This window comes from Neoarius graeffei, chromosome 23, assembly GCF_027579695.1.
Source record: "Neoarius graeffei isolate fNeoGra1 chromosome 23, fNeoGra1.pri, whole genome shotgun sequence".
Lineage (NCBI taxonomy): Eukaryota > Metazoa > Chordata > Actinopteri > Siluriformes > Ariidae > Neoarius > Neoarius graeffei.
The window spans coordinates 1347361-1372371 of NC_083591.1; the positions used below are offsets into that span (position 1 = coordinate 1347361).

At 43.9% G+C, this 25011-nt stretch overlaps 1 protein-coding gene across 2 annotated transcripts in view; it reads left to right on the forward strand.

Moving 5' to 3' along the window:
* mre11a (MRE11 homolog A, double strand break repair nuclease) overlaps positions 1-25011 on the forward strand; it is an 86361-nt gene that overhangs the window by 38840 nt on the left and 22510 nt on the right. For both annotated transcript variants that reach the window (XM_060905574.1, XM_060905575.1), the window contains 3 exons: positions 5332-5505; positions 14896-14955; positions 15042-15243. In XM_060905574.1, the coding sequence (XP_060761557.1) occupies positions 5332-5505; positions 14896-14955; positions 15042-15243 (436 nt within the window). The remainder of the gene's footprint in view (positions 1-5331; positions 5506-14895; positions 14956-15041; positions 15244-25011) is intronic.

Below are 25011 nucleotides of genomic sequence, written 5' to 3' on the forward strand. Positions count from 1 at the left end.
AATTATACCAGCGAATTCTAAAGGAAAATGTCAGGACATCTGTCCATGAACTGAATCTCAAGAGAAGGTGGGTCATGCAGCAAGACAACGACCCTAAACACGCAAGTCGTTCTACCAAAGAATGGTTAAAGAAGAATAAAGTTAATGTTTTGGAATGGCCAAGTCAAAGTCCTGACCTTAATCCAATGGAAATGTTGTGGAAGGACCTGAAGCGAGCAGTTCATGTGAGGAAACCCACCAACATCCCAGAGTTGAAGCTGTTCTGTATGGAGGAACGGGCTAAAATTCCTCCAAGCCGGTGTGCAGGACTGATCAACAGTTACCGCAAACGTTTATGGCCCTTTTCCACTACCCTTTTTCAGCTCGCTTCAGCTCACTTCAGCCCGACACGGCTCGCGTTTCGACTACCAAAAACCAGCACGACTCAGCTCGTTTCAGCCCTGCTTAGCCCCTAAAACTCGCACCGTTTTGGAGTGGGGCTGAAGCGAGCCAAAGCGAGCTGACTGAGGCTGGGGGCGTGAGCAGACACTCCCCTGTGCACTGATTGGTGAGGAGGAGTGTCCTCACATGCCCACACACGCCCCGCGAGCGCGCTGGGATCTGTAAACACCGCAAACCCGGAAGGAGAATAATTATGAATTACGAGAATTTCTGAAGCCTTATGCGCCTCGCCTCATCTATATGCTCTTGCCAGTATCTGTCCGCGTTGTCGGTGACAACAAGCCACAGCACCAAGACCAGCAACACTAACGACTCCATGTCCTCCATGTTTATTGTTTACTATTCGGGTCGTGAGACTACCGCTTAAAAGCTCACTGAATCAGTGACATACAGAGCATCGTGGACGAGTTCGCGGAGCGCAAGGCTCGTCGTATGCCCTTCAAATAATGCGCGCAGTAGGCTATTGATGTTTTATTATGAGCCATGTACAGTATGTCGCCTAATGTGTTTTTTTTGTTTCTGAGTTACATGTTCGTTTGAAGGACTTAATGTACAAAATAACATAGTTGCACCCGGTAGTGTTGAAATTGGTAAACACAGTGCATTCAGTGAGGTTTGCACCGCCCTCCTTTTATTTCTGACTCTTCCTGTCACCGTTGCAACCTCTGAGCGCTCATTCGTATGCCCTTCAAATAATGTGCGCAGTATAGGCTATTGATGTTTTATTATGAGCCATGTACAGTATCCTAATGTTTTTTGTTTCTGAGTTACATGTTCGTTTGAAGGACTTGATGTACTAAATAACATAGTTGCACCCGGTAGTGTTGAAATTGGTAAACACCGCAGTTGCGGACATTTTGTAGCCTAAAATGATGTTATGATAAGCTTTAATAAAGGGCCCGGTCATTTGCCCCGCCCCCGGCCCGGCTCTGACTTGTTCCGCCACTGTCACTGATGTCACTGTTTGCGCTGCTTAACGACATCACATGACGTCCACCCACTTTCGCTAACTCCACCCAATGTGTCCACCCACTTCCAGCCAGCACGGTTCAGCGCGGTTGTAGTCGAAATGCAACTCCAACAGCCCCGCTCAGCCCGACTCAGCTCGACTCGGCACGACACGGCTCAGCCGCGTTTGTAGTGGAAAAGCGGCAATAGTTGCAGTTATTGCTGCACAAGGGGGTCACACCAGATACTGAAAGCAAAAGGTCACATACTTTTGCCACTCACAGATATGTAATATTGGATCATTTTCCTCAATAAGTAAATGACCAAGTATAATATTTTTGTCTCATTTGTTTAACTGGGTTCTCTTTATCTACTTTTAGGACTTGTGTGAAAATCTGATGATGTTTTAGGTCATATTTATGCAGAAATATAGAAAATTCTAAAGGGCTCACAAACTTTCAAGCGCCACTGTAGGAAGTCAGAAAGAGGCAGTATGGAAAGAAATCATGGCTGCGGTCAACAATGTGTGTGTCAACAATAAAACTCCAGCTGATGTTTTAATATTTAATTTATACATTTGTGATATGTATCGCCTGTAGACTGTATATAATAGTCTAATATAATGACTTGTATCATAAATTTTCACATGTAGCTGAAGAAAAAAATGAAGAAAAAACTCGCCACCAAAAATGATACATTTGTGGAGTTTCTTTATTTCCTCATTACCTCTCCCGGGGCGGAGTCCACCAGGGGGTGAGGTATTGTTTTCGGTGGGGTTTCTTTGTTTGTTTCTTTGTTGTTGTTTTTTGTTATCAATATTACAGGAAAGCATCTGGACCAATCTTCATGAAATAGATTTTTTACAGTATAAGCCCTTTTACTTATCTCCCTTGCAAATGTCAGGTCAAGTTATTGAGCAAGTATCTTTTTATAAGTTGCTTGGTGTATACATTTCAGATAATTTGTCATGGTCTACCCACTGTGAATTTATTGTAAAGAGAGCTCGTAAACGCCTGTATGCTTTGTGTGTGTTGAAGAAATCTGGTGTTTCATCATCTGACCTTGTTCAGGCTTATTGTAGCCTGGTTAGGCCCATCCTGGAATATGCATCTCCTGTGTGGGCTGGGCTACCAGCTTGTCAAGGTCAGCTGGTGGAGGGCATTCAGAGGGCTGCACTTAAAATTATATTTCCCGAGCGATCATATGAGTCGGCACTCGCGGGTTGTGGTTTGTCTATGCTGGTAGCGTGCCGCGATGGGGCTTGCAGGAAATTTATTGCTAACATCAGGGAGTCTGGTTTCCTGGCACACATGCTACCACGGCCCGTGAGTGTCGCTCATGGCTATGGTCTGGGGTCTGGCCTGTTCCGCGATGACTATCGTGTAGCGAGGACCGACCGACTCAGTAACTTTGTGACTTATAAGTTCAGTAGGGATTAAATATTTTTTTTTTGTGTGTGTTATTGTTCTGTATTAGTATTTGTATTTGGCCTCCCTTGTAATTTAGTGTTATCACTACCAAAGGGCTAAATAAACTGATCATTCATTCATTCATTCATTCATTTCATTCAAACTTCATGGTTTCAAATGGAACCATCTGGTCAAGGTCACCACAAAGGTCAAAATAGTTTTTTCGTCATGTCTTCCTTCATATTCATCATAAGTGCTAGCTGGCGAGGTTTGCTTTGCCTGGCAACACTTGTTTTAATGATGTTTCAGGTCAGTCAGAGCCCAAAGCCAGTGGAGTGCATCCTTCAGCTAGACAAACAGGCCTGGAACCCCACGGAGACAGACAACTGTGAGCTGAGTGAGTCAGTGAATGAGTGAGTCCGTCCATCCGTCCTCTGCCCCCTGTGCTGCCACACCACCACCCTGGATGCCTTGGGAGACGAAATATCCACTCGTCACTCTCCATAAAAAAATTCCTGCGCTCCCAAAAACCTCTCTCGTGTTACAGACGTAGGGATCCTCTAACAGTGCCACATGTGCCATTGCCCAGGTCTGATGGCTGGTGAAGGTCTTGTTTAGTGACTGAATAAGCATCTAATCTACCACACTGCTTACTGGTTAGTCGACCTCTTGCTTTTAAATTCCGTAATTTTAATTGCTTGTAAAGTCACCAGTAGCAAGTAGGTTATCTCAGAATGAAAGAGAAATTAATTTTACACCAAAACCAATTAAACGATGTATGTTAGGGATATGACACATAGTCAATGTAGGTCTTTACAAAATATAAAATTTTATCATTCGCTACCTATTTTTGAGTGATGAATACGTGGCTGTACATGTTGAGATGCAGTCAGATTGTATGGGCTATAACGGTTCTGCACGCCGTCTGATTCACTGCTCTGTGCTGGACCACATGTCCACGCTGACTCGAAAACCTGCGCACACGATCTGAGACCTGACGTGAGATTTGATCTCAGCCTCCGCTCACATACACATTGATAAATGCTGCGTTTTCCACGGAAATGACCGCAATAAACGAGGGCCGTTGTACCTGAGACCACTATTTTTGTTTTAAAGTAAAGGGTCGTCACACCCAGTGTTGACTCTGTTTCTTTTATTACTGTTTACTGCTCATTATAGAATTTTTTAATGTACAAACATTTAATTTCATTATTTTTGAAGCCGTCTTTGCTCTACAGCATTACTTTGCATGAGCCTGAGGCTAAGACACCGATCAGCCATAGCATTATTCATTATTCACTGACAGGTGAAGTGATCATCATTGATTATCTCATTACAGTGGCACCTGTCAGGGGCGGGGTTTATTACACAACAAGAGAACAGTCAGTTCCTGAAGTTGATGTGTTGGAAGCAGGAAAAATGGGCGAGTGTAAGGATCTGAGCGACTTGAACAAGAGCCAAATTGTGATGGTGAGATGAGGAGGTCTGAACATCTCCAAAACAGCACCTCCTGTGGGGTGTTCCCGGGATGCAGTGGTTAGTACTGAACAAAAGTAGTCCAAGGATCCAAAGGACAACTGGTGAACCGGCGAAAGGGTCATGGGTGTCGAGGGCTCATTGATTCACATGGGACATGAAGGCTAGCGCATATGGTCCAGTCCCACAGAAGAGCTCCTGTAGCACAAACACACTATGGGAAGAAGGAGAGGCGGTGTGACGCTCTGGGCAGTATTCTCCAGGGAAACCTTGGGTTTCTCATCAGTGCTGATGACACTCAGGTTTACAGACCACACACACACACACACACACACACACACACACACACACACACACACACACACACACACACTGCCTCCATCAGTGCTAGTGAATAGTTCAGCGTCCTTAAAGACTTGGATGAATTCTAAGACAGTCTGAGTTCAATCAGACTTCATCCTCATTTACACTGAAGGAAATCACACGCTGCTCGTTATCTGTCCTGGGTTTGATTACATTAAAACTCAACTCACATCTGAAGCCTTGGTGTTACATTGGACTCCATGTTCTCATCTCAAATCACACCTTAAAGACGGCGTTCTTTCACCTGAACAGCGCTGCCTGGCTTTCTGCCTCCCTTTCTCCTTCTTCAGTGGAGATGCTCATCCACACTGTTCTTATCTCCAGGCTCAAATCCTGCACTTCTGTTCTTTACAGACTCCCATTGGAGCATCTCATCGGGCTACTGCATGTTAAGGTTCTCACCTACACAGGAGTGTGTGAATACATCACACCCATGCTCCAGAAGTTACACTTCCTCCCTCTTCCCTGCAGTACAGTATATACTGTAGAAGATACTTCTTCTGGTCTTCAGCTCTCTGCATGGTCTCCTAATTTTCTCCCCTCCTTCTCGCTTACACCACTGCATGCACGCTTAGATCCTCCGACTCTCACCTGCTTGCTGTCCCGTCCCTTCACCTCTGCACTGTAAGACTCGTGATTTATTGTTGATGGTTTATAAATGGTGTGTGTGTGTGTGTGTGTTGTGATGGTATAGAACATGCAGCTGTCCCTGCTGACGGAGCAGGGGATGGGCAAAGCCGTGCAGGAGTTTGTAGATAAAGAGGAACGAGACGCCATTGAGGAGCTCATCAACTACCAGCTGGAGAAAACGCAGCGCTACCTCCGGGAACGACACGTGGAGGCCACAGAGGAGAAGATCGACGAGGAGGTGAGTAAAGAACTACACATCGTACTTTTTATCTGTTTACAGGTACATTTAATGTTCTGTGAAACACGTTTAATCACTTACATTATAGCAGCTATAAACGCTCGCTCCATCACCAGCCGCTTTATTCTCTCAAAAACACTAAACACAGCTTCTCACGTTCCTGAGAAACTGTAAAGAAGTGTAAACTCCTCTGTCCTGAAGATGTTGGAGAACTTAAAGTTCCAGCTTCACCTCTGACTGTTACACAGCGCTGACACTGGAGACTCCTTCCAGAAATGATACGTAAACTCGAAAAAAAAAATCCAGACAAAGTCACCGTATGAATGTTTACTCGTGTGATCTGCACTCTGAGGACATCAGCACGTGGAAATAAATCTAATTCACACGCAGTCCAGAGTTCAGAGTGATGTGCTGATGGAGGGAGAGACAGAGAGAGAGGTGGATCAAAAAAGAAAAGATTAATCAGGAATAAAATTATTAGGGATAAAATTAGCTCAGCTGTTTAAAGTCTTTAGTTTTCTGTAAAGCTGCTTTGTGACAGTGTCTGGTGTTAAAAGCACAATACAAATAAACTGATTTCATCAGGAAGTAAAAAAAATAGTTAAATGAATTTAATCAGATGACAAAAATCTGCTTCACTTCATTATTCATCTACTGCAGGGGTCGGGAACCTATGGCTCGCGAGCCAGATGTGGCTCTTTTGGTGACTACATCTGGCTCGCGGACAAATCTGACATTTGTTAACAGTTGGTCAAAAATAATTTTGTTAGGCATATATTATCAAAGTTTAAAAAATGACTTCCTGAAATCTAAATGTTAAATTAGCTTTCAAAATATAAAATATGATCACATATTTGCAATCCATTCCATCTGGGTTTTTTTTCACCGCTGAACTTCACGGGTGCGTCAGATCAGCCAATCCCAGCAGGCGACACGTCAGACATTAAAAAAAACCGCGATTTTTATTGGACAATAAGGTGCCTACGGGGTCGTGTGAGGTAAAATTACATCCGCTTTATTTAAAATTCCAGCTAGCTACCTGTTGCATGCACAACTAACAAAGAAGATGGCGAAGAGAAAAAAGGATGACGATTACCGAACATTTCAAAATGAGTGGACAGAAGAATTCGCATTTGTGGAGAGAGGAGGCTCGGCTTCGTGTCTAATATGCAATGACAAAATTGCTTCAATGAAACGCTCGAATATCAAGCGCCACTTTGAGACACGACATGCTGCATTTGCAACCAAATATCCAGCTGGGGACAGCAGAAAGAAGGCATGCGAAGAGCTACAGAGGAAAGTCCAAGCTAGTCAGCAGCAGCTCCGTGTATGGACCAGACAAGGTGACTTCAATTCAGCTAGTTTTGCTGGCGCATTAGCAGTTGTGAGGAACGGAAAGCCATTTACTGATGGCGAGTTTGCCAAAACATTAATGCTTGATGTGGCTAATGAACTTTTTGACGACTTCACTGATAAAGAAAAGATCATAAAGCGAATAAAAGACATGCCTCTGTCAGCAACGCGCTTCCAGTCACATACCACACACTGCAGCGAGTGAGCGTTGCTGTGTTGACCATGTTCGGATCTACGTATACATGTGAGCAGTCCTTCTCTCATCTAAAACACATCAAGACCTAAGATCGCGTCTAACTGATGAAAGCCTCAACGCCTGCATGAAGCTCAACCTCACCGCATATCAGCCAGATTACAAAGCCATCAGTAAAACGATGCAGTCCCAGAAGTCTCATTAATGGTGAGAAGTGGTTTTTTTCCCCTTCTTGGCTTCAATATAAAAACGTAATTAAAAATAATACATTCGTACACTCTAAAATTGTTTGGTCTTTTTAAAAATACATAGGCCTACATTTAATTGTATTCATTTTTTTAATGGTATGGCTCTCACGGAAATTTTATTTTTTAAAAATGGGCATTTATGGCTCAGTCAGCCAAAAAGGTTCCCGACCCCTGATCTACTGTAAAAACATTATTATTATTATTATTATTATTATTATTATTATTATTATTATTATTATCCATCCATCTTCTACCACTTATCTGGATCCAAGTCGCAGGGGTAGCAGCCCAAGCAGAGCAGCCCAGACTTGATGGAGATGATAATATGAGGGAGATGATGATGAGGAGATGGAGATGATGATGAGGAGGAGATGGAGGAGATGATATGAGGGAGATGATGATGAGGAGGAGGAGATGGAGATGAGGGAGATGATGATGAGGAGATGGAGATGATGATGATGAGGAGGAGATGGAGATGAGGAGGAGGAGATGGACATGATATGAGGGAGATGAGGAGGAGGAGATGGAGATGATGATGATATGGAGATGATGAGGAGGAGATGATGAGATGAGGGAGATGGAGATGATGAGGAGGAGATGGAGGAGATGATATGAGGGAGATGATGAGGAGGAGGAGGAGATGGAGATGAGGAGGAGATGGAGATGAGGAGGAGATGGAGATGATGATGAGGAGATGGAGATGATGATGAGGAGATGGAGTTGATGATGAGGAGATGGAGATGAGGAGATGGAGATGAGGAGGAGATGGAGATGATGAGGAGATGGAGATATGAGGGAGATGAGGAGGAGGAGATGGAGATGATGATGATATGGAGATGATGATGAGGAGGAGGAGATGGAGATGATGATGAGGAGATGGAGATGAGGAGATGGAGATGAGGAGGAGATGGAGATGATGAGGAGATGGAGATATGAGGGAGATGAGGAGGAGGAGATGGAGATGATGATGATATGGAGATGATGATGAGGAGGAGGAGATGGAGATGATGATGAGGAGGAGATGGAGATTATGAGGAGATGGAGATGAGGAGGAGATGATGATATGAGGAGGAGGAGATTGAGATGAGGGAGATGGAGATGATATGAGGGAGATGAGGAGGAGGAGATGGAGATGAAGAGGAGGAGATGGAGATGATGAGGAGGAGATGGAGATGATGAGGAGGATATGATGATGAGGAGGAGATGGAGATGATGATATGAGGGAGATGAGGAGGAGATGGAGATGATATGAGGGAGATGATAAGATGGAGATGATGAGGAGATGGAGATGATGATATGAGGGAGATGGAGATATGAGGGAGATGATAAGATGGAGATGATGATGAGGAGATGGAGATGAGGAGGAGATGGAGATATGAGGGAGATGGAGATATGAGGGAGATGGAGATATGAGGGAGATGGAGATATGAGGGAGATGGAGATATGAGGGAGATGGAGATATGAGGGAGATGATAAGATGGAGATGATGATGAGGAGATGGAGATATGAGGGAGATGGAGATATGAGGGAGATGGAGATATGAGGGAGATGGAGATATGAGGGAGATGGAGATATGAGGGAGATGGAGATATGAGGGAGATGGAGATATGAGGGAGATGGAGATATGAGGGAGATGGAGATATGAGGGAGATGATAAGATGGAGATGATGATATGAGGGAGATGAGGAGGAGATGGAGATATGAGGGAGATGATGATGAGGACGAGGAGATGGAGATGATGATATGAGGGAGATGATGAGGAGGAGATGGAGATGATGATATGAGGGAGATGATGAGGAGGAGATGGAGATGATATGAGGGAGATGATGAGGAGATGGAGGAGATGATATGAGGGAGATGATGATGATGATCCTGTGTGTGTCTCCTAATCCTCACAGTTGACTCCTGCATATCAAATACTCAATTATACATTTGATTTTGGTGTTAAATTTATTTCATAGCCGTGTGTGTGTGTGTGTGTGATGTCTCTGTTATGTTCCTGTGCCTATATGAGGGTTTCTGTGGTAAAGTTGAAGATTCCAGTAACTACATAAAGAAACGAGTATAAACACTGACCAAAGAAATGCTTAGATATCGACAGTGAGACTGAGCTTTACATTTGGAACCAGCAACCATCAGTGTAACAGCATCCTGCTGATTTGACACTGAATTTTACTTTTTCATATCACCCAGGCGTGATGGATCTTCACCTCCTCCTCCTCCTCACAGTGAGACGCCGGTGAGTGTTTATAGTACAGAAGGATGAAAACTAATCCCACAGCACTGAACTCAGGATTCTGAGGCAGAGGTCAAGCAGCGACTTTAACGTTTCTGACGTCTTCAAGATCGGGACAGAGGAGTTTACATGTCTTCGTGGTTTCTCAGGAACGTGATAAACTGCATTTTATTATTTTTTTGAGAGAATTAAGAGGAGCGAGTGACGGAGCGAGTGTTCTTGAAAAATCTCTCATTCAAAAGAATTTTTCTGTCTATTTTTCCTTTCCAAATACTTTTCATCTCGCTGAGTTCAGAGCTTTAGCCGGTTTCAGTGTTTTATTCTCTCAGGAACATGAATGGATCCGTTTTTATATTTCACCCCCTCACACTGCACCGCACACGAGCTGCTGATCAATTCATCCTGATTATTATGCAGTGGGAAAATAAGTATTCAACACGTTCAATATTTCTCGATTAAACTGATTTCCAATGCAGCTTTTCACCTGAAATGTTAATCAGACATTGCTATTAACTCTGTTAAGCATGACTAGCTGTCCTGCAAGAAACATCTCATGATGTTTGGAGGCAAAGAGCTCTCCCAAGACCTTCACAACAAGATTGTGGAGCAGCACAGCAGTGGCACTTCTCAACTCATGAATGTTCCTATAGACCCTTTTCAGTCACGTGACCTTCGTAAACGCGACCGCCATTTTGGACATGTAGTGGACTTCGGCTCGAATCAGTTTGAATGTGAGGAAGGCGACAAACGAAAAACATAAAAGAAAAAGGAGCGAGATGCAGAAAACACCTTCACTATCCAGCGACGTAGGGCATTTACAGGGCGAGCAGAGGGAGAGGGATTTGCAAAAATTGAGGTTAGCAGGCTTAGAGAACGACGTTTACCTGCTTCCACCAGGACTGTTCACTGACGTACGGAAGTACACGAAGCCCTCGTCTTTACCTGACTTCGGCCCACATGATCTGTATACCCATGTCGTTAAAAACCCATCGCCATACACATACACGCCAACGTCCGAGGTTCCGGAGCGCGCTCCGGCTTGCTCCAGGAGTGCTCCGGCCGAGGTTACAGAGCGCGCTCCGGCTTGCTCCGGAGCAAGCCGGAGCGCGCTGCTTAATTTGAGGGCAGCCTCGGCCGGAGTGTGCTCCAGAACCTCGGCCGGAGCACTCCGGGAGCAAGCTGGCGCGCTGCTTAATTTGAGGGAGAGCAAGCCGGCGCGCGCTCCGGAACCTCGGATGTTGGCTCCGGCAGCTATTTATACTGGATCCGGTGTAAATAGCTGCCGGATCATAATTACAGTAAACTAGTAAATACAGTAAAGGAAAAACTTGAGACTGAAGGTTTTAACAGTCATCCAAATGACTGAACGTAAACATTGCTACAGTAACATACCAGCTACTTGCTGGCATTAGCTAGTCAACAATAGCTACTACAGAAGAACAAAGAGGTTACAATGGGTTATTTTAGCCTATTTGGTTACACACTCGCCGCCACAGAATGTTAACAGCAATGTAATGCCTTTTCTGGCTAATTTTATTCGTCTTACCTCCAACAAAGTGGTCACTACACAAGCGCTGGTATGCCGAGGGCTGCCAATCTGTTAATGGCCGCTATCCATCTTCTCCGTCGGGATCCGATAAAATGATAACCCTTGCCTTGTTTGTTGATGGTTACTACATCCAGGTGCACAACAATATAGTGGCATGATGGAAGTCTTGCTGAAAGTAAAAACTTTCTTTGCTGCCGTTCCTCAATGTTGGCTGTGGTAAACTACTGGTAGTACATGTCCAAAATGTTGGCCGTGTTTGTCGTGACGTCACGTGAAAAGGGTCCATAAACACCATCGTGACCGTTAATCTGCAAGTGCAAGGAACATCACTCAACCATCAACAGGCCACAAACAGGAGCTCCTGGTCTTTCAGAAGAGAAGCCCAAGAACTAAGGAGCACTCAACAAGAGCTCTAGAAAGATCTGGAGGCAGTGGATACAGTTATCACAGAGAAAACAAAAGGCAGTGCAGTCCACAGCCACGGTCTCCATTCTCTCTACATCACCCTAGAAGAGTCCGTTACTGAAGAAAAGCCATGTCGAAGTTTGCTACAGAACATTTGGATCTACAGAAGTCTGTAGATTACTGGGAGAATGCAGCGTGATCAGACGAGACCAAAAAAATCTAATTTTTCAGCAACAATACAACCGTAAAAATAAAATATCACCTACAGTAAAGTTCTGAGGCGGAGCATCATGGTATGGAGCTGGTTCTCTTCTCATGGTACCATCAGAACCCAAATTATTGAAGCTAAGATGAGGATGAGACGTGGGTGGACTTTCCAACAGGACAACGATCCAAACACACTGCAAAGGAAACTCTCGATTGGTTCCACAGGAAGAAGATAAAGGTGTTGGAACGACCCGGTTACTCAGCACACTGAAACCCAACAGAATTTGTGTAAAATGAACTGAAGATTTTATTTAAAGACTGCTGATGTAGAAGAAGGAGTTAAAATCCCACCTGAACTCTGAGAGATTAGTCTCTTCATACAGGAAGCATCTTAAAGCCGTCACTGAAAAAAAAAACCTTCTCCACCAAGCATTAAACACGGTTCGGTTGGCGTGTTCAGTACTTTTTGTCCTGCATCGCTCCACTTTACTGCACAGAACATTTTCATGGATTGGAATCTGATCATTTCTTTTTGTGTGTCATTTTATTGAGTTAATATTAATGAAGACAATCTGCTGAAGTGTTGGTGTGAAACCTGCGCCGGAGACGTGCTGAATGGAAAATCAGCTGAAGTGCTGGATATTAATTTCCCTCATTGTGGTTACAGGAACAAACTCGGTGCAGTAACGTTGGTTCCTGCAGTGACACGACACCGCAACACTGCACACAGACACACCATCCACTGTTGCTATGGAGACAGCACGTTAGGTTCCCTACCTGCATCTCAAACACACAACCACTTAAGGAGAACAGCCGGGGGGGTTGAAGGTCTTCAAGGACTCTTCAGGGTTCTGTAAGGGTACTTCAAGGGCTTTTAAGTATCTTTAAGGATTTTTTTTTAATGGTTCCTTAAGGGTTTTCAGTTTCCCAAAAGAAGGTTCTACTTGGGAAAAATCACTGATGCACTTTGTTTTAGGGTTCTAGATAGAACCTTTAATGGTTCCCTGTATGAGGGACAACCAAATAACCCTAAAGTGTTCTGAAGGCAGCATGAGGAGAGCCGGGTTCTAGAGTTTTAATGTAATTCAGTTTAATTTGTGAAATAATAGAGCTTTGGTGAAGTTTTAGCTAGGGCTGTGCTCGTTTGCCATCAGTTGCTCATGATATCGTACTATATATATCGCGATATATCGAGTTAAACGATGTCTTTAATGTATTGTAAGCAGAGGGAGCGACTACGTTTGGCGCCAAAATTATTCAGTCAATGAGTCTCGAGACGAGGCCATGGGGGATGGAATTAGCGGCTTGCAGCGTCTGTAGCAGAGCGCATTGAAGCAGAGCGCCTAATTTCTAGTGCGCATGCCCTGAGTAACTGGAAGCGCCATTTGTAAATAAAAACGTTTTTGGTTGGAACGGGTTGCAAGCATGAATTTCCGTCGATTTCTGGCATGAAACACGCTTTAAATCAAGTGAAAATTGATGACAACCTGCTACAGAACTGGGAGATGTGCATGAAATATGTCATATATGGGATTTTCAAGTGAGTAAACGATATCGTATCGTACCCCCGAAAATCGTGCACGATCGAGTATCGCGAGCTGTGAGCACGGCCCTAGTTTTAGCAGTGTTTTAGTAACACACTCTTTTTATTTATTTTAATATGTTTAATTTCTTTTTCTACAAAATGAATTCTTCATGCCTTACGATTCTTCATTCATCTCTGATGCGCTCCATGTCGTAATCACATCGAGTGAATTCAGGAGTCAATAAATAAATAAAAATAAACATTGTACCAGACTTATGTGGCTAAAGGTCTGAAAACTCATTCGGATTTGATTTATTTTAAAGCTGGTTTTGTAAATATTGCATGAATTTGAATCAGAATATTTTCACAGTGAGATTTGTTCAGACAAGAAAAAATAAAAAGCCATTAATTCTGTTGTTTTTCATGAATTTTTAAAATTGGATGTTAAAAGCAGCAAGTGTTCACGCTGAAAATAATCCTGACGTAGAAAATAGAGGAGGAAAAAAAATCAGTGATAATCTCAGTGTGAATTAAACTGAAACGCTGAGGGGCTGGGAGATATTCACCCCGGAGTCACAGGCACATTAATGTTTATTTTATACCCTGATGTGATGAGAAGAAATCATTCACACACAGAATTTATATCTCTCTCACACACACACACACGCGTGCGCACTGAGTTTCAATTTTCAGTGTTTTTTTTGTTGTTGTTGTTGTTCTCTTGTTCAGCGCTGAAATGGGAAGTGGAGATGTTTTGGAAAACATCTGAATGGAAATAAAATCGGTGTTCAGACTTGTCCTCTTTTATACGCTTCATCAGAAGCGCCGTGCGAGCCTGGGCGTGACTCAGACGCTGTAAGGAAGCAGGAGGTTAATCAGCGTGGGATATGAGGTTAACAGGGCAACCCAACATCTTTAGAGTCTGACTGGACGTGTGACGGTCAGAGGGAATTAACTCAATTAAAATACGCCTCATTTCCTGTTTCACTGTGTGTCCAACGACTGGATGACTGAAATAATCGAGAGAGCAAAAACAGGCATGTTCTCTGTGTGGGAGGGGCCTACACTCCGTCCCCTGTCAATCACAGTGACACTAGCGTCCGTGAGCTCATGTATGCGGAAGAGGGTAGATAGTGCTTTTCTCCTGTCGTATGATTGGCAAGAGCTGAGTGGTGGGCGGAGACTATCCAAGACCAAATTGGAGATGAGCCAAATCCAGAAGTTCCGAGTGCTGATGAACTGGAGAAATTCAGCGGAGTTTGAGGAACTGAACAAGTTCAGGATTTGTATAAAGCTGTGTTCAGACAATTGAAATTTGTTGTTATAATTTTGAATGACAAAAAAAAAAACTTCTTGTTTGTTGTTTCTTGGTGTTTCCATGGGAATAGTAGATTCTAGTTTCTGGTTTAGACCACGCCCACTTCCAGTTCAAATACAGATACGGTGGTATTGTGTTACACCTCAGTGTAATTCTGTATCTTTCCAGATATTTTTCTGACATCATTACACTTTTGGTTTTTCTTTTCTTTTGGCTTTGTTACCGTCAGCGGTGTGTTTACAGCCACGCAGGGAGTGTGTGAGAGCTGGCAGTCTGTAGATATCACACAGGATTATTGGAGCAGCTTTTACTGTGACTCAGAAAGTAAATGGCGTCTGGTGTGTGTGTTTTCTCAGATTCGCCATTTTAGAGACTCAAAGAAGAACACAGTAGAGGAGGATGAAGAAGTGCAAGAGGTCAGACACACACTTAGGACTGAAAAATTTAACAGCTGTTCTGAGTGTGTAAATGATCCAGATGTTCACACTGTGGCGGTGTTTAGGCAATTAACCGGGCGAGAGCTCACAGAGACCGCGCCGATCCTGTAGGAGACGACGATTTCAACCAGTTAGACGAACCAGCTGATGTTGCCATGGATTCCGATGAGGACGACGCCCCTGTGCGGCCGGTTCGTGGAAGAGGGCGGGGTTCCAGAGCAAGAGGAGGGAGGGGCCAAAGCAGTGCAGCAAGAGGAAGAGCACGAGGTAAACACACCTCCACGTGCACACACTCCGCCCGGAGTCCATCACGTCCTGACATTCAGTCTCACTAACGCGGCTCCAGCACTCTGTCCTCCATGTTTGTTTTTCTGAGCTGTGATCTGATTGGTCGAGAGGTAAAAACATGTTTCACTTTTCTGAAACATTTTTCACGTCATGCTCTTCTGCAGCATCTGCACATACAACCCCGATTCCAAAAAAGTTGGGACAAAGTACAAATTGTAAATAAAAACGGAATGCAATAATTTACAAATCTCAAAAACTGATATTGTATTCACAATAGAACATAGACAACATATCAAATGTCGAAAGTGAGACATTTTGAAATTTCATGACAGCAACACATCTCAAAAAAAGTTGGGACAGGGGCAATAAGAGGCTGGAAAAGTTAAAGGTACAAAAAAGGAACAGCTGGAGGACCAAATTGCAACTCATTAGGTCAATTGGCAATAGGTCATTAACATGCCTGGGTATAAAAAGAGCATCTTGGAGTGGCAGCGGCTCTCAGAAGTAAAGATGGGAAGAGGATCACCAATCCCCCTAATTCTGCGCCGACAAATAGTGGAGCAATATCAGAAAGGAGTTCGACAGTGTAAAATTGCAAAGAGTTTGAACATATCATCATCTACAGTGCATAATATCATCAAAAGATTCAGAGAATCTGGAAGAATCTCTGTGCGTAAGGGTCAAGGCCGGAAAACCATACTGGGTGCCCGTGATCTTCGGGCCCTTAGACGGCACTGCATCACATACAGGCATGCTTCTGTATTGGAAATCACAAAATGGGCTCAGGAATATTTCCAGAGGACATTATCTGTGAACACAATTCACCGTGCCATCCGCCGTTGCCAGCTAAAACTCTATAGTTCAAAGAAGAAGCCGTATCTAAACATGATCCAGAAGCGCAGACGTCTTCTCTGGGCCAAGGCTCATTTAAAATGGACTGTGGCAAAGTGGAAAACTGTTCTGTGGTCAGACGAATCAAAATTTGAAGTTCTTTATGGAAATCAGGGACGCCGTGTCATTCGGACTAAAGAGGAGAAGGACGACCCGAGTTGTTCTCAGCGCTCAGTTCAGAAGCCTGCATCTCTGATGGTATGGGGTTGCATTAGTGCGTGTGGCATGGGCAGCTTACACATCTGGAAAGACACCATCAATGCTGAAAGGTATATCCAGGTTCTAGAGCAACATATGCTCCCATCCAGACGACGTCTCTTTCAGGGAAGACCTTGCATTTTCCAACATGACAATGCCAAACCACATACTGCATCAATTACAGCATCATGGCTGCGTAGAAGAAGGGTCCGGGTACTGAACTGGCCAGCCTGCAGTCCAGATCTTTCACCCATAGAAAACATTTGGCGCATCATAAAACGCAAGATACGACAAAAAAGACCTAAGACAGTTGAGCAACTAGAATCCTACATTAGACAAGAATGGGTTAACATTCCTATCCCTAAACTTGAGCAACTTGTCTCCTCAGTCCCCAGACGTTTACAGACTGTTGTAAAGAGAAAAGGGGATGTCTCACAGTGGGAAACATGGCCTTGTCCCAACTTTTTTGAGATGTGTTGTTATGAAATTTAAAATCACCTAATTTTTCTCTTTAAATGATACATTTTCTCAGTTTAAACATTTGATATGTCATCTATGTTCTGTTCTGAATAAAATATGGAATTTTGAAACTTCCACATCACTGCATTCCGTTTTTATTTACAATTTGTACTTTGTCCCAACTTTTTTGGAATCGGGGTTGTAGATGCAAACCACTTGGAGTAACATCACTGTTGCTTAGCAACCAATGAAAAACTTGTGCTGTTATCAAATATGACATTATGACTTCTCAGCGAATCAGAATGAACCATTGTGTAATATTCCAGACTGCTGTTATGCTGTGCCGGCATGTCCTGATCCTGATGGGATTCCGATCTCTCGTTGTTCCTGAACTTCCCGATTTACACGTTAACGATGATGTTAATGATCATTGACTGAGCTGACTGACTCAGCATCTTAAATACTACACTTACATGCAGAAAATATTCCGCATTTTGTTTTTGACGTTATTCTGAAAAAAGACAGCATTCCTAGGAAACTGTTTCCATGGCTAATGGAAATGAATATTCCACTAATATTCCTGTTTCCATGCAGCTGTGTGGGCTCTGATGAGTGTAAAACACTCCATGTTGTGTTTTTTTTTAAGCACACAGAGTTGAGTGTAAACAGGTAAGAGGTCGTGTGTTACAAACCGCTGTTAAAAACCCCAGCTGAGACCCAGAGAGCGCTCCGAAATCCCAAATAATATCAGCATATCCCATGTCTTAATCGGCAAATGATAAGTTCGGAATAAGGCCAGATCCGAATGGAATCTGCTGTTTTTAATTAAATTCAGAAAATTGGGATATTTGGAATAACAGTGCTGATTAGAGCTGAAACACCGTAAATGTCAGGACTTAATTTTCCGATGTCTGATTGCAGCTAATTAACATCAGGAGAATTAATTTCTTCACGCTGCAGAGAACAAACAGCCAAGAAACGACAGAAAACTTACCTGCTTCTTCTCAAAGGCACTTTTTAAACCTTGTGTGTAAATTCAGTTCAGATTTGACGTCTCGCACACGGGCTGAACGTACGATGTGATCGTTAACGATCCGCGATCGGAGACAGAAATCCGACTGGATAATTTAATCTTCTTGTGTTCTACGGAACGTTAGATGTTTGTGCCACTCGGATTTGGATTTTGTAGATCTGAATTTTTGTGATTTTGTTATAAATTCTATGTCAACTTTTAAAGTTGAATTCATTGAAATGAATTTTGATGTAAAAGTGAATTAAATTTTTTAATATTCTGTTGTGCAAAAACTCACAAGCTCGTATCTCTGACTCTGAGCCGAACACTTTCAGTTCTTTAACATCAGATTTGCATTAAAATCTAAACAATGCTGCGTTTGAGCACGTCAACAAGAAAATCAACAATTTCAGCCAATCAGCAGTCAGGAATCAAGACCCTGATTAATCTGAGTTTAAAGGAATACGCCACCCCAAGTGAAACTGAGTCAGTCCCTGCAGTCCCTGCAGTCGGATGAGTGAGCCAAAGCGTTTTGTAGCCGACCCAGCCATTGTCCTGATCTATAAACGTCCCGGTTAGCTTAGCTTAGCGTAGTCGCTGTAATCCGGCGTGTCCAGATAGCATTGTCATTGCAAAAGTGAATCAAATAACTCAAGATTTTTTATAATTATTTCTCATGACCTGTACATTCACATCGAGTACACATCAATGCACATTAACACGAAGGGATTTACTAGACCAATTTATATCTGGAACTATTTTTGGCCACAGCACAGGCAAAGCACCGCTGCAGGCGCAAAGACACCGCGCAGCGCCTGAAAACCCTGGTTTCCCTGGTAACACTGGTGTATTGACGGAAGTTGTGGTGCTGCGCGGTGTCTTTGCGCCTGCAGCGGTGCTTTGCCTGTGCTGTGGCCGAAAATAGTTCCAGATATAAATCGGTCTAGTAAATCCCTTCGTGTTAATTTGCATTGATGTGTACTCGATGTGAATGTACAGGTCATGAGAAATAATTATAAACAATCTTGAGTTATTTGATTCACTTTTGCAATGACAATGCTATCTGGACACGCCGGATTACAGCGACTAAGCTAAGCTAACCGGGACATTTATAGATCAGGACAATGGCTGGGTCGGCTACAAAACGCTTTGGCTCACTCATCCAACTCTAGGGACTGCAGGGACTGACTCAGTTTCACCTGGGGGTGGCGTACTCCTTTAAAATGTAATTTTCGATTTTTTTTCCTTTTCTTTTTAGAGTCAAATATAAAATTCTTATGTCAGAATTTGATGCATCATTTCTAAATACATAAAAATTCACATTTCAGATTGAAATCGTGGCACGATATAGACGTGAGCTTCAGGACTGATGCGTCCTTTAAATTATTAATTTGTTTATTTTATATTTTGGGGGAAAAGCAGCAGCTAAATTCATGAGGAAATGTTGTACGAGTGAACGAACACCTGCGGTTTCTTCAGTCCCTCTTTTATAACATTCTTTTGTGTTTTATTAATAATTACAGAATCATTTTCAGCAGCGGATTTGATCTTAAGTTTTTGAAAAGAAATTAAAATGTTTTTATTTCTAAGAGGATTCTTACATTTTCTTTTTTAGTACAAAAATGTGTTTTTCCCCGACATTAAATAAAAGTATGCACTGTTTCTGAGGAAATGTCCTCACAGTGTGCAGCTCTACATGGATATTTTTCTCAGATTGCTCATTCTCTCCTATTTATTTATTTTTCTCTAACGTGGTCTGATGACTAAATTCATTTGAAGATAAATAAAGAACTCTTTTTGATGTTAAATCTGTGATGAAGTGAAACCCATCAGCGAGTTCACCAAACGTTCACGTCTTTCCCGCGTCTGAAGTTTACGTCTTCGTTTCTATTCACTGAGTGGAGTTAAAAGGTTAAAAATGTTTTTAATGCATCTCGGCGCTCCACTCACTCGCTCTCACGACACAAACACCATTTCCTTCAGTCGCTCACTTCTGAGAAGAAAAAAATCAAACAAATGCACACTGAGCGTAGAGATGACGTGTTCAGTGCGAGTCACAGGACGTGTTTTAATCCCAGAGAATCTCAGCAGAGATGGAAAGGTCACGCCGAGGCCCTTAATGGTGGCGGAAAATAAACCAGTGTGAGAACGAGAGCTCCGTCACGAAGCTGCAGAAAGGGCTGTAAAACTCTGCGTTATAACCTGTTTATTATTAACCCTTTCCTGAACTGTGTGTGTTTCTGATCCAGCTGTTGGAAGGAAAAGATAAAATCGTACCTCGCTGTCGGATCACTTTAGGGCGTGAACCTCATTTAACACGGATCCTGATCTCTGTGGCTCTTTATGATATTTACAGTAAATCCTCTAATACTGGCCTGTATTCCATTACTGGCCGGGACTCTAATATTGGCCGGTCTCGCTGTCGGAGGAGGTAAATAATGGCCGGACTCTAATACAGGCCGGGGCTATAACCAACGATGTTTCTGAGATCATAGTGGCCTTACACAATCGTTCCGATCTGAAAGACAATTGTGATCAGTGGCGCCGCCAGGCGTATGGCCGTACGCACTAGGCGTACCTTGGGGAGAGAGATATTTTTTTTTTAATTATAATTGTTACCTGAATGCTTTGGCAATGCAACATAATTTGAGAGAGAGAGAGAGAGAGAGAGAGAGAGACGTGTGTGTGCCGGCGCATTTGTGTGCTTCAGGAGTGGGCGGGGTGTGCGTGACCAAGAAAGCTCATTGGTCAATGCAGATATACTTTTCTTGCACCACTGAGATTCTCTCCAGTTTTGAGAAACGGAGACAGACAATCGTCAGCAGTCAGAGCTTGTGCGAGAATTTATTGAGAAGTGAGTCAAAAATGAGTAAACGAACCCTGAAACAAACGAGCTTGTTTCAGACTTTTACGAAAAAGTCCAAAAGCAGTGATCCAGGGGTGTCATCTGCTTGCCAGTCCTCTCCAGTATCAGCTAGTAACACGGCACCGGCAGCTTCCACTCCTCCGCAACCGAGCAGCAGTACGCTGCAGCTGGATGCGAGCTCAGTTCCTTTGAGGGAATTGCCTTCATCTACCTCTGAGTTTGAAACTAGCCATACATCCAGTGAATTTCATATAAGAACACCTACATCTCCCCCATGTCCCTTACGATCAGAAGTAGATGGTTGCTCCACCTTGCTGACAAATGAGCCATCAGATAGCTTTACTAATGAGCCACGAGTCAGCCCGCTATCACTGACATCAGATTTATCAGACATAGGTCAACTTCAACCAGATGCCTTAAAATGTGCACCGGACTCTGTAAAGCTCAATGTCCTACAGAACCGCTTCAAACCAGACAGAGGGTGGGTGGCTCCTTCTACTCTGATTTTCGGTAAACTCAGAAAAATACCCGAGGAGTTTTTCAGCGAGTCTCTGTACCCCACGTTGCGCTACAGTGCGTGTCAGAGTCGTGCGTGCGGTAGTGCTGAGCAAGTTCACTAGATTCTAATCGAGGCTATAAAGAGTTTATTGTTTATTGTCGTGTGTAGTTCACATATGTTGTTCAAATATCAGCCTGTGTTCATGGGAGGCTATTGTTCAATTTCAAGTTAAAGTTCTATCGTTGTTTTGTGTATAAGCCTATAGATCGACTCTTCATAGAAACTGCAGCACGCAAGCGTTTTTTTTTTTTGGGGGGGGATTACACCGCTAGTGCGTACCTTACAGTTCAACCCTGCAGGCGCCCCTGATTGTGATTACCGGTAGGTCTGGTGGTAACCAGGCAACCAAGCATCAACTTATTTTATAGGTTCAAATAGACACAAAATCTCGTTTTTATTCATTCCACTGGTAGTCTGTTTTGCTCAAATAGAAATAGAGGCCTGCCTCTAATTCTGGCCTCCTTCCAATAATGGCCTGGACCAAGATGCACTTGAGTGAAATAAAGGCCCCGGCCTATATTAGAGGATTTACGGTACCTTCTCTGTGTTTCTCCTTTAACTTTATAAACAAAATCCCAAATTAAACAACTACTAAATAAAAACATTGACATTTTTGTTAGATTTTATTTCATCTTTTAGTCTTTTTTATTTCAGTTTTAGTTTTATTGATTTTTACAGGTGTATGAGTCGTTTTATTTTTATTGTGAGGAACTGACTAGTTTTAGTGTAGTTTTTATTTAGCTTTAGTTTTTCAGGTGTTGCACTGTGAGCATCATCTTCTTTGGAGTTTGACGCAGTCTGCGTTATGTTACTGCCCCCTACTGGGACTGGTGTGTTATAGGGATGGCGAAAACTAAATAAATCTTGACCGACCACCGAGCCTCATTAGCCGGTTGAAGTCGGTTAACCTATGAGTTTAAAATTCTAGAATTGGAATTATTACAGGGATGTAAACGGCGTGCCTTTTGGCGGATGCCGCCCTCTCCACGGCTGAATCGCGCAGATCCGACCTTCCTTTCCCAAGGGGGGGGCGTTGGAGCGTCCGACCACAACTTCATCAAAGCAAATTCTGCATATAAGCAAATGCCGCCACAGTCCACGAAACACAGGAAGTACAAGCACGAGAAGAAAACAGCAAATCAGAAAGCCGCCCGCGCCGAAGCCGCGCAAATGTGCGCAGCTTTCTGATCTACTGATTGCGCAGCTTCCGCGCAAATGCGCGCAGCCCCCCGATCCACTGCCCTCCTCCCACACCCCCCACGCCTCATGGACTGCAATGGCACCTGCCTATTTAGTAATTTTAATACAGAATCCACCTTGAAATTACAATCAGACACTCCAACGCGCCCCCCCCCCCCCAAAAAAAACAGATCTGCACGATTCAAGCCGCGAAAAAGTCGGCATCTGCACCTTTAATTTGTGTGGAGAGATGTGATCTGCAATAACATGCATTGTTGGCTACAGAGCGAAACATACTTTCAGAATGCACTGGCCAAGGCAGGACTAAACTCCATGTGCCTTCTAATAATAATTTAAAAAAAAAACAGAATAGTGATTTGTAAGGGCGGCACGGTGGCGTAGTGGTTAGCGCTGTCGCCTCACAGCAAGAAGGTCCTGGGTTCGAGCCCCGTGGCCGGCGAGGGCCTTTCTGTGCGGAGTTTGCATGTTCTCCCCGTGTCCGCGTGGGTTTCCTCCGGGTGCTCCGGTTTCCCCCACAGTCCAAAGACATGCAGGTTAGGTTAACTGGTGACTCTAAATTGAGCGTAGGTGTGAATGTGAGTGTGAATGGTTGTCTGTGTCTATGTGTCAGCCCTGTGATGACCTGGCGACTTGTCCAGGGTGAACCCCGCCTTTCGCCCGTAGTCAGCTGGGATAGGATCCAGCTCGCCTGCGACCCTGTAGAACAGGATAAAGCGGCTACAGATTATGAGATGAGAGATGAGTAATTTGTAAGCTAAAAAGCCTGTGTCTACACTTTTCTCTCGCCGAGTGGCAGCGGGAGGGCGGGACATGACTGAATGGGTGTTTCTGATTTGTCAGCTGTCGTCCTTACACCGCATGGCACGCCCCAAGCGTTTATAACACAGAATTCCAGGTTCTCCGCTCCAAAATCGGCAGCTTCAAAACAATTGATTTTTTTTTTTTAACCGACAACCAAAAAAAAATTAACCGGTTGACGTTGGTTTGGTCAACCGCCGGTCAAACGGTCATCGGTTAACATCCCTAGTGTGTTACTGTCACGGGGGGGGGGGAACAAAATGAAGCTCATTTTAACTGAAATTCTGTTTTGTTTTATTTTTGTGTTGCAGTGTTCATTGTAGTTTTTATTTAGTTTTATGGAAAATGTCATTTTTTTCTGTTAAAGGTCCCATGGCATGAAAATTTCACTTTCTGAGGTTTTTTGATGTTAAAATGAGTTCCTCTGACCTTCTTAAGTCACCCCAGTGGCTAGAAATTTCATAATGTGTAAACCAAACTATGCCCAACATTTGAGAATGGCGCGTCAAAACGGCGCGTTGATAAGCTCTTCCCTTTACTACGTCAGCAAGGGAGATGATCCCCACGCCCCCCCTCTGGATTCACACCCACTGTATGGATTGCCCGCCCAGTTTTGTAGTGAGGAGACCATAGAGGACACAACAACATGGCACCACCTAAGCGAGCGAAACATGGAAATTGCGCTGTACATGGATGTGACAACACAGAAAGGAGTCTGTTTTTACTGCCAACGGGAGAGCCCCTGAAGACGCAGTGGCTTAATTTTATTTACTCCAATAATACGCCGTCGAGTCTACCTAAGACGGTGTATGTTTGTCGGAAGCATTTTCCTGAGGAATGTTTCCACAACTTGGGACAGTACAGGGCAGGTTTTGCACATCAACTGTCACTGAAGCCTGGGTCCGTACCAAGCATCCCTGCCGCATCAGCCACAAACACCGAACAAGTAAGTGTAGAACTGTTAAGTCGTTTTGCCGTGTTTTAAAATCGGTGCATTTGCAATGGCTACATTAGCTGTGCAGCTAACCGCTTCCTGCAGTTAGCCAGGTACTCTGCGCTACCTCTGTTATAATAGCCAATCAAGTCACTCATTCATTTTATTTGTTTGTTTGTTTGTTCAGTAAAAACCCAAACATTTGTTGAATTTATTTTATTTCCTCACGTCGCACCTTAATGACGTCAGCGCGCGGTATTTTTCCCTGATTCTGGGCCGGGGTGTCGTGAGTGGCAGAGCAGCTCCATCGCTGTGATCCATTGAAAGTCAGCCCTAGATCCAATCTTTTGTCGGGAGCCGAGGTCGTGCGGGTGGCCCTCCAGCGGCACCGGCCGCCCGTGGAGGCAGCGGTTCTCCCAGGGGCGAGTTGGGGGGAGGAAACGGCAAAGTCCCCACTCCTCCATGGTAAAACTGCTCAGTTTTACCATGGGCCTCAGGCTGAAAAAAACCCGACAAAGTCCCAGTTTTACCATGGGCTTGAGTTGTACCATTTTTTTAGACAGGGCGGACGGACCAGGGCATTCGCCTGCCTGGCTGTGCCCGACGAGGAGCGCTCTCGGCCAGCTTGGGAGGCAGACGGCAGCCCCTCCCCCTCCCCCCATGGCACGCCCCCACCCTCTACCCTTCCCCGCCTCCATGCTTCTCATTAGCAAAACGACGCACTGGGAAAAGCGCTGAAATGGGGCTTTCTCCCAGGAGGCTATATCTACGTTCCGAGGGTTCATTTCGAGAAAGGCTGCGGATATAACATCCGGAAACCTCCACGAGCC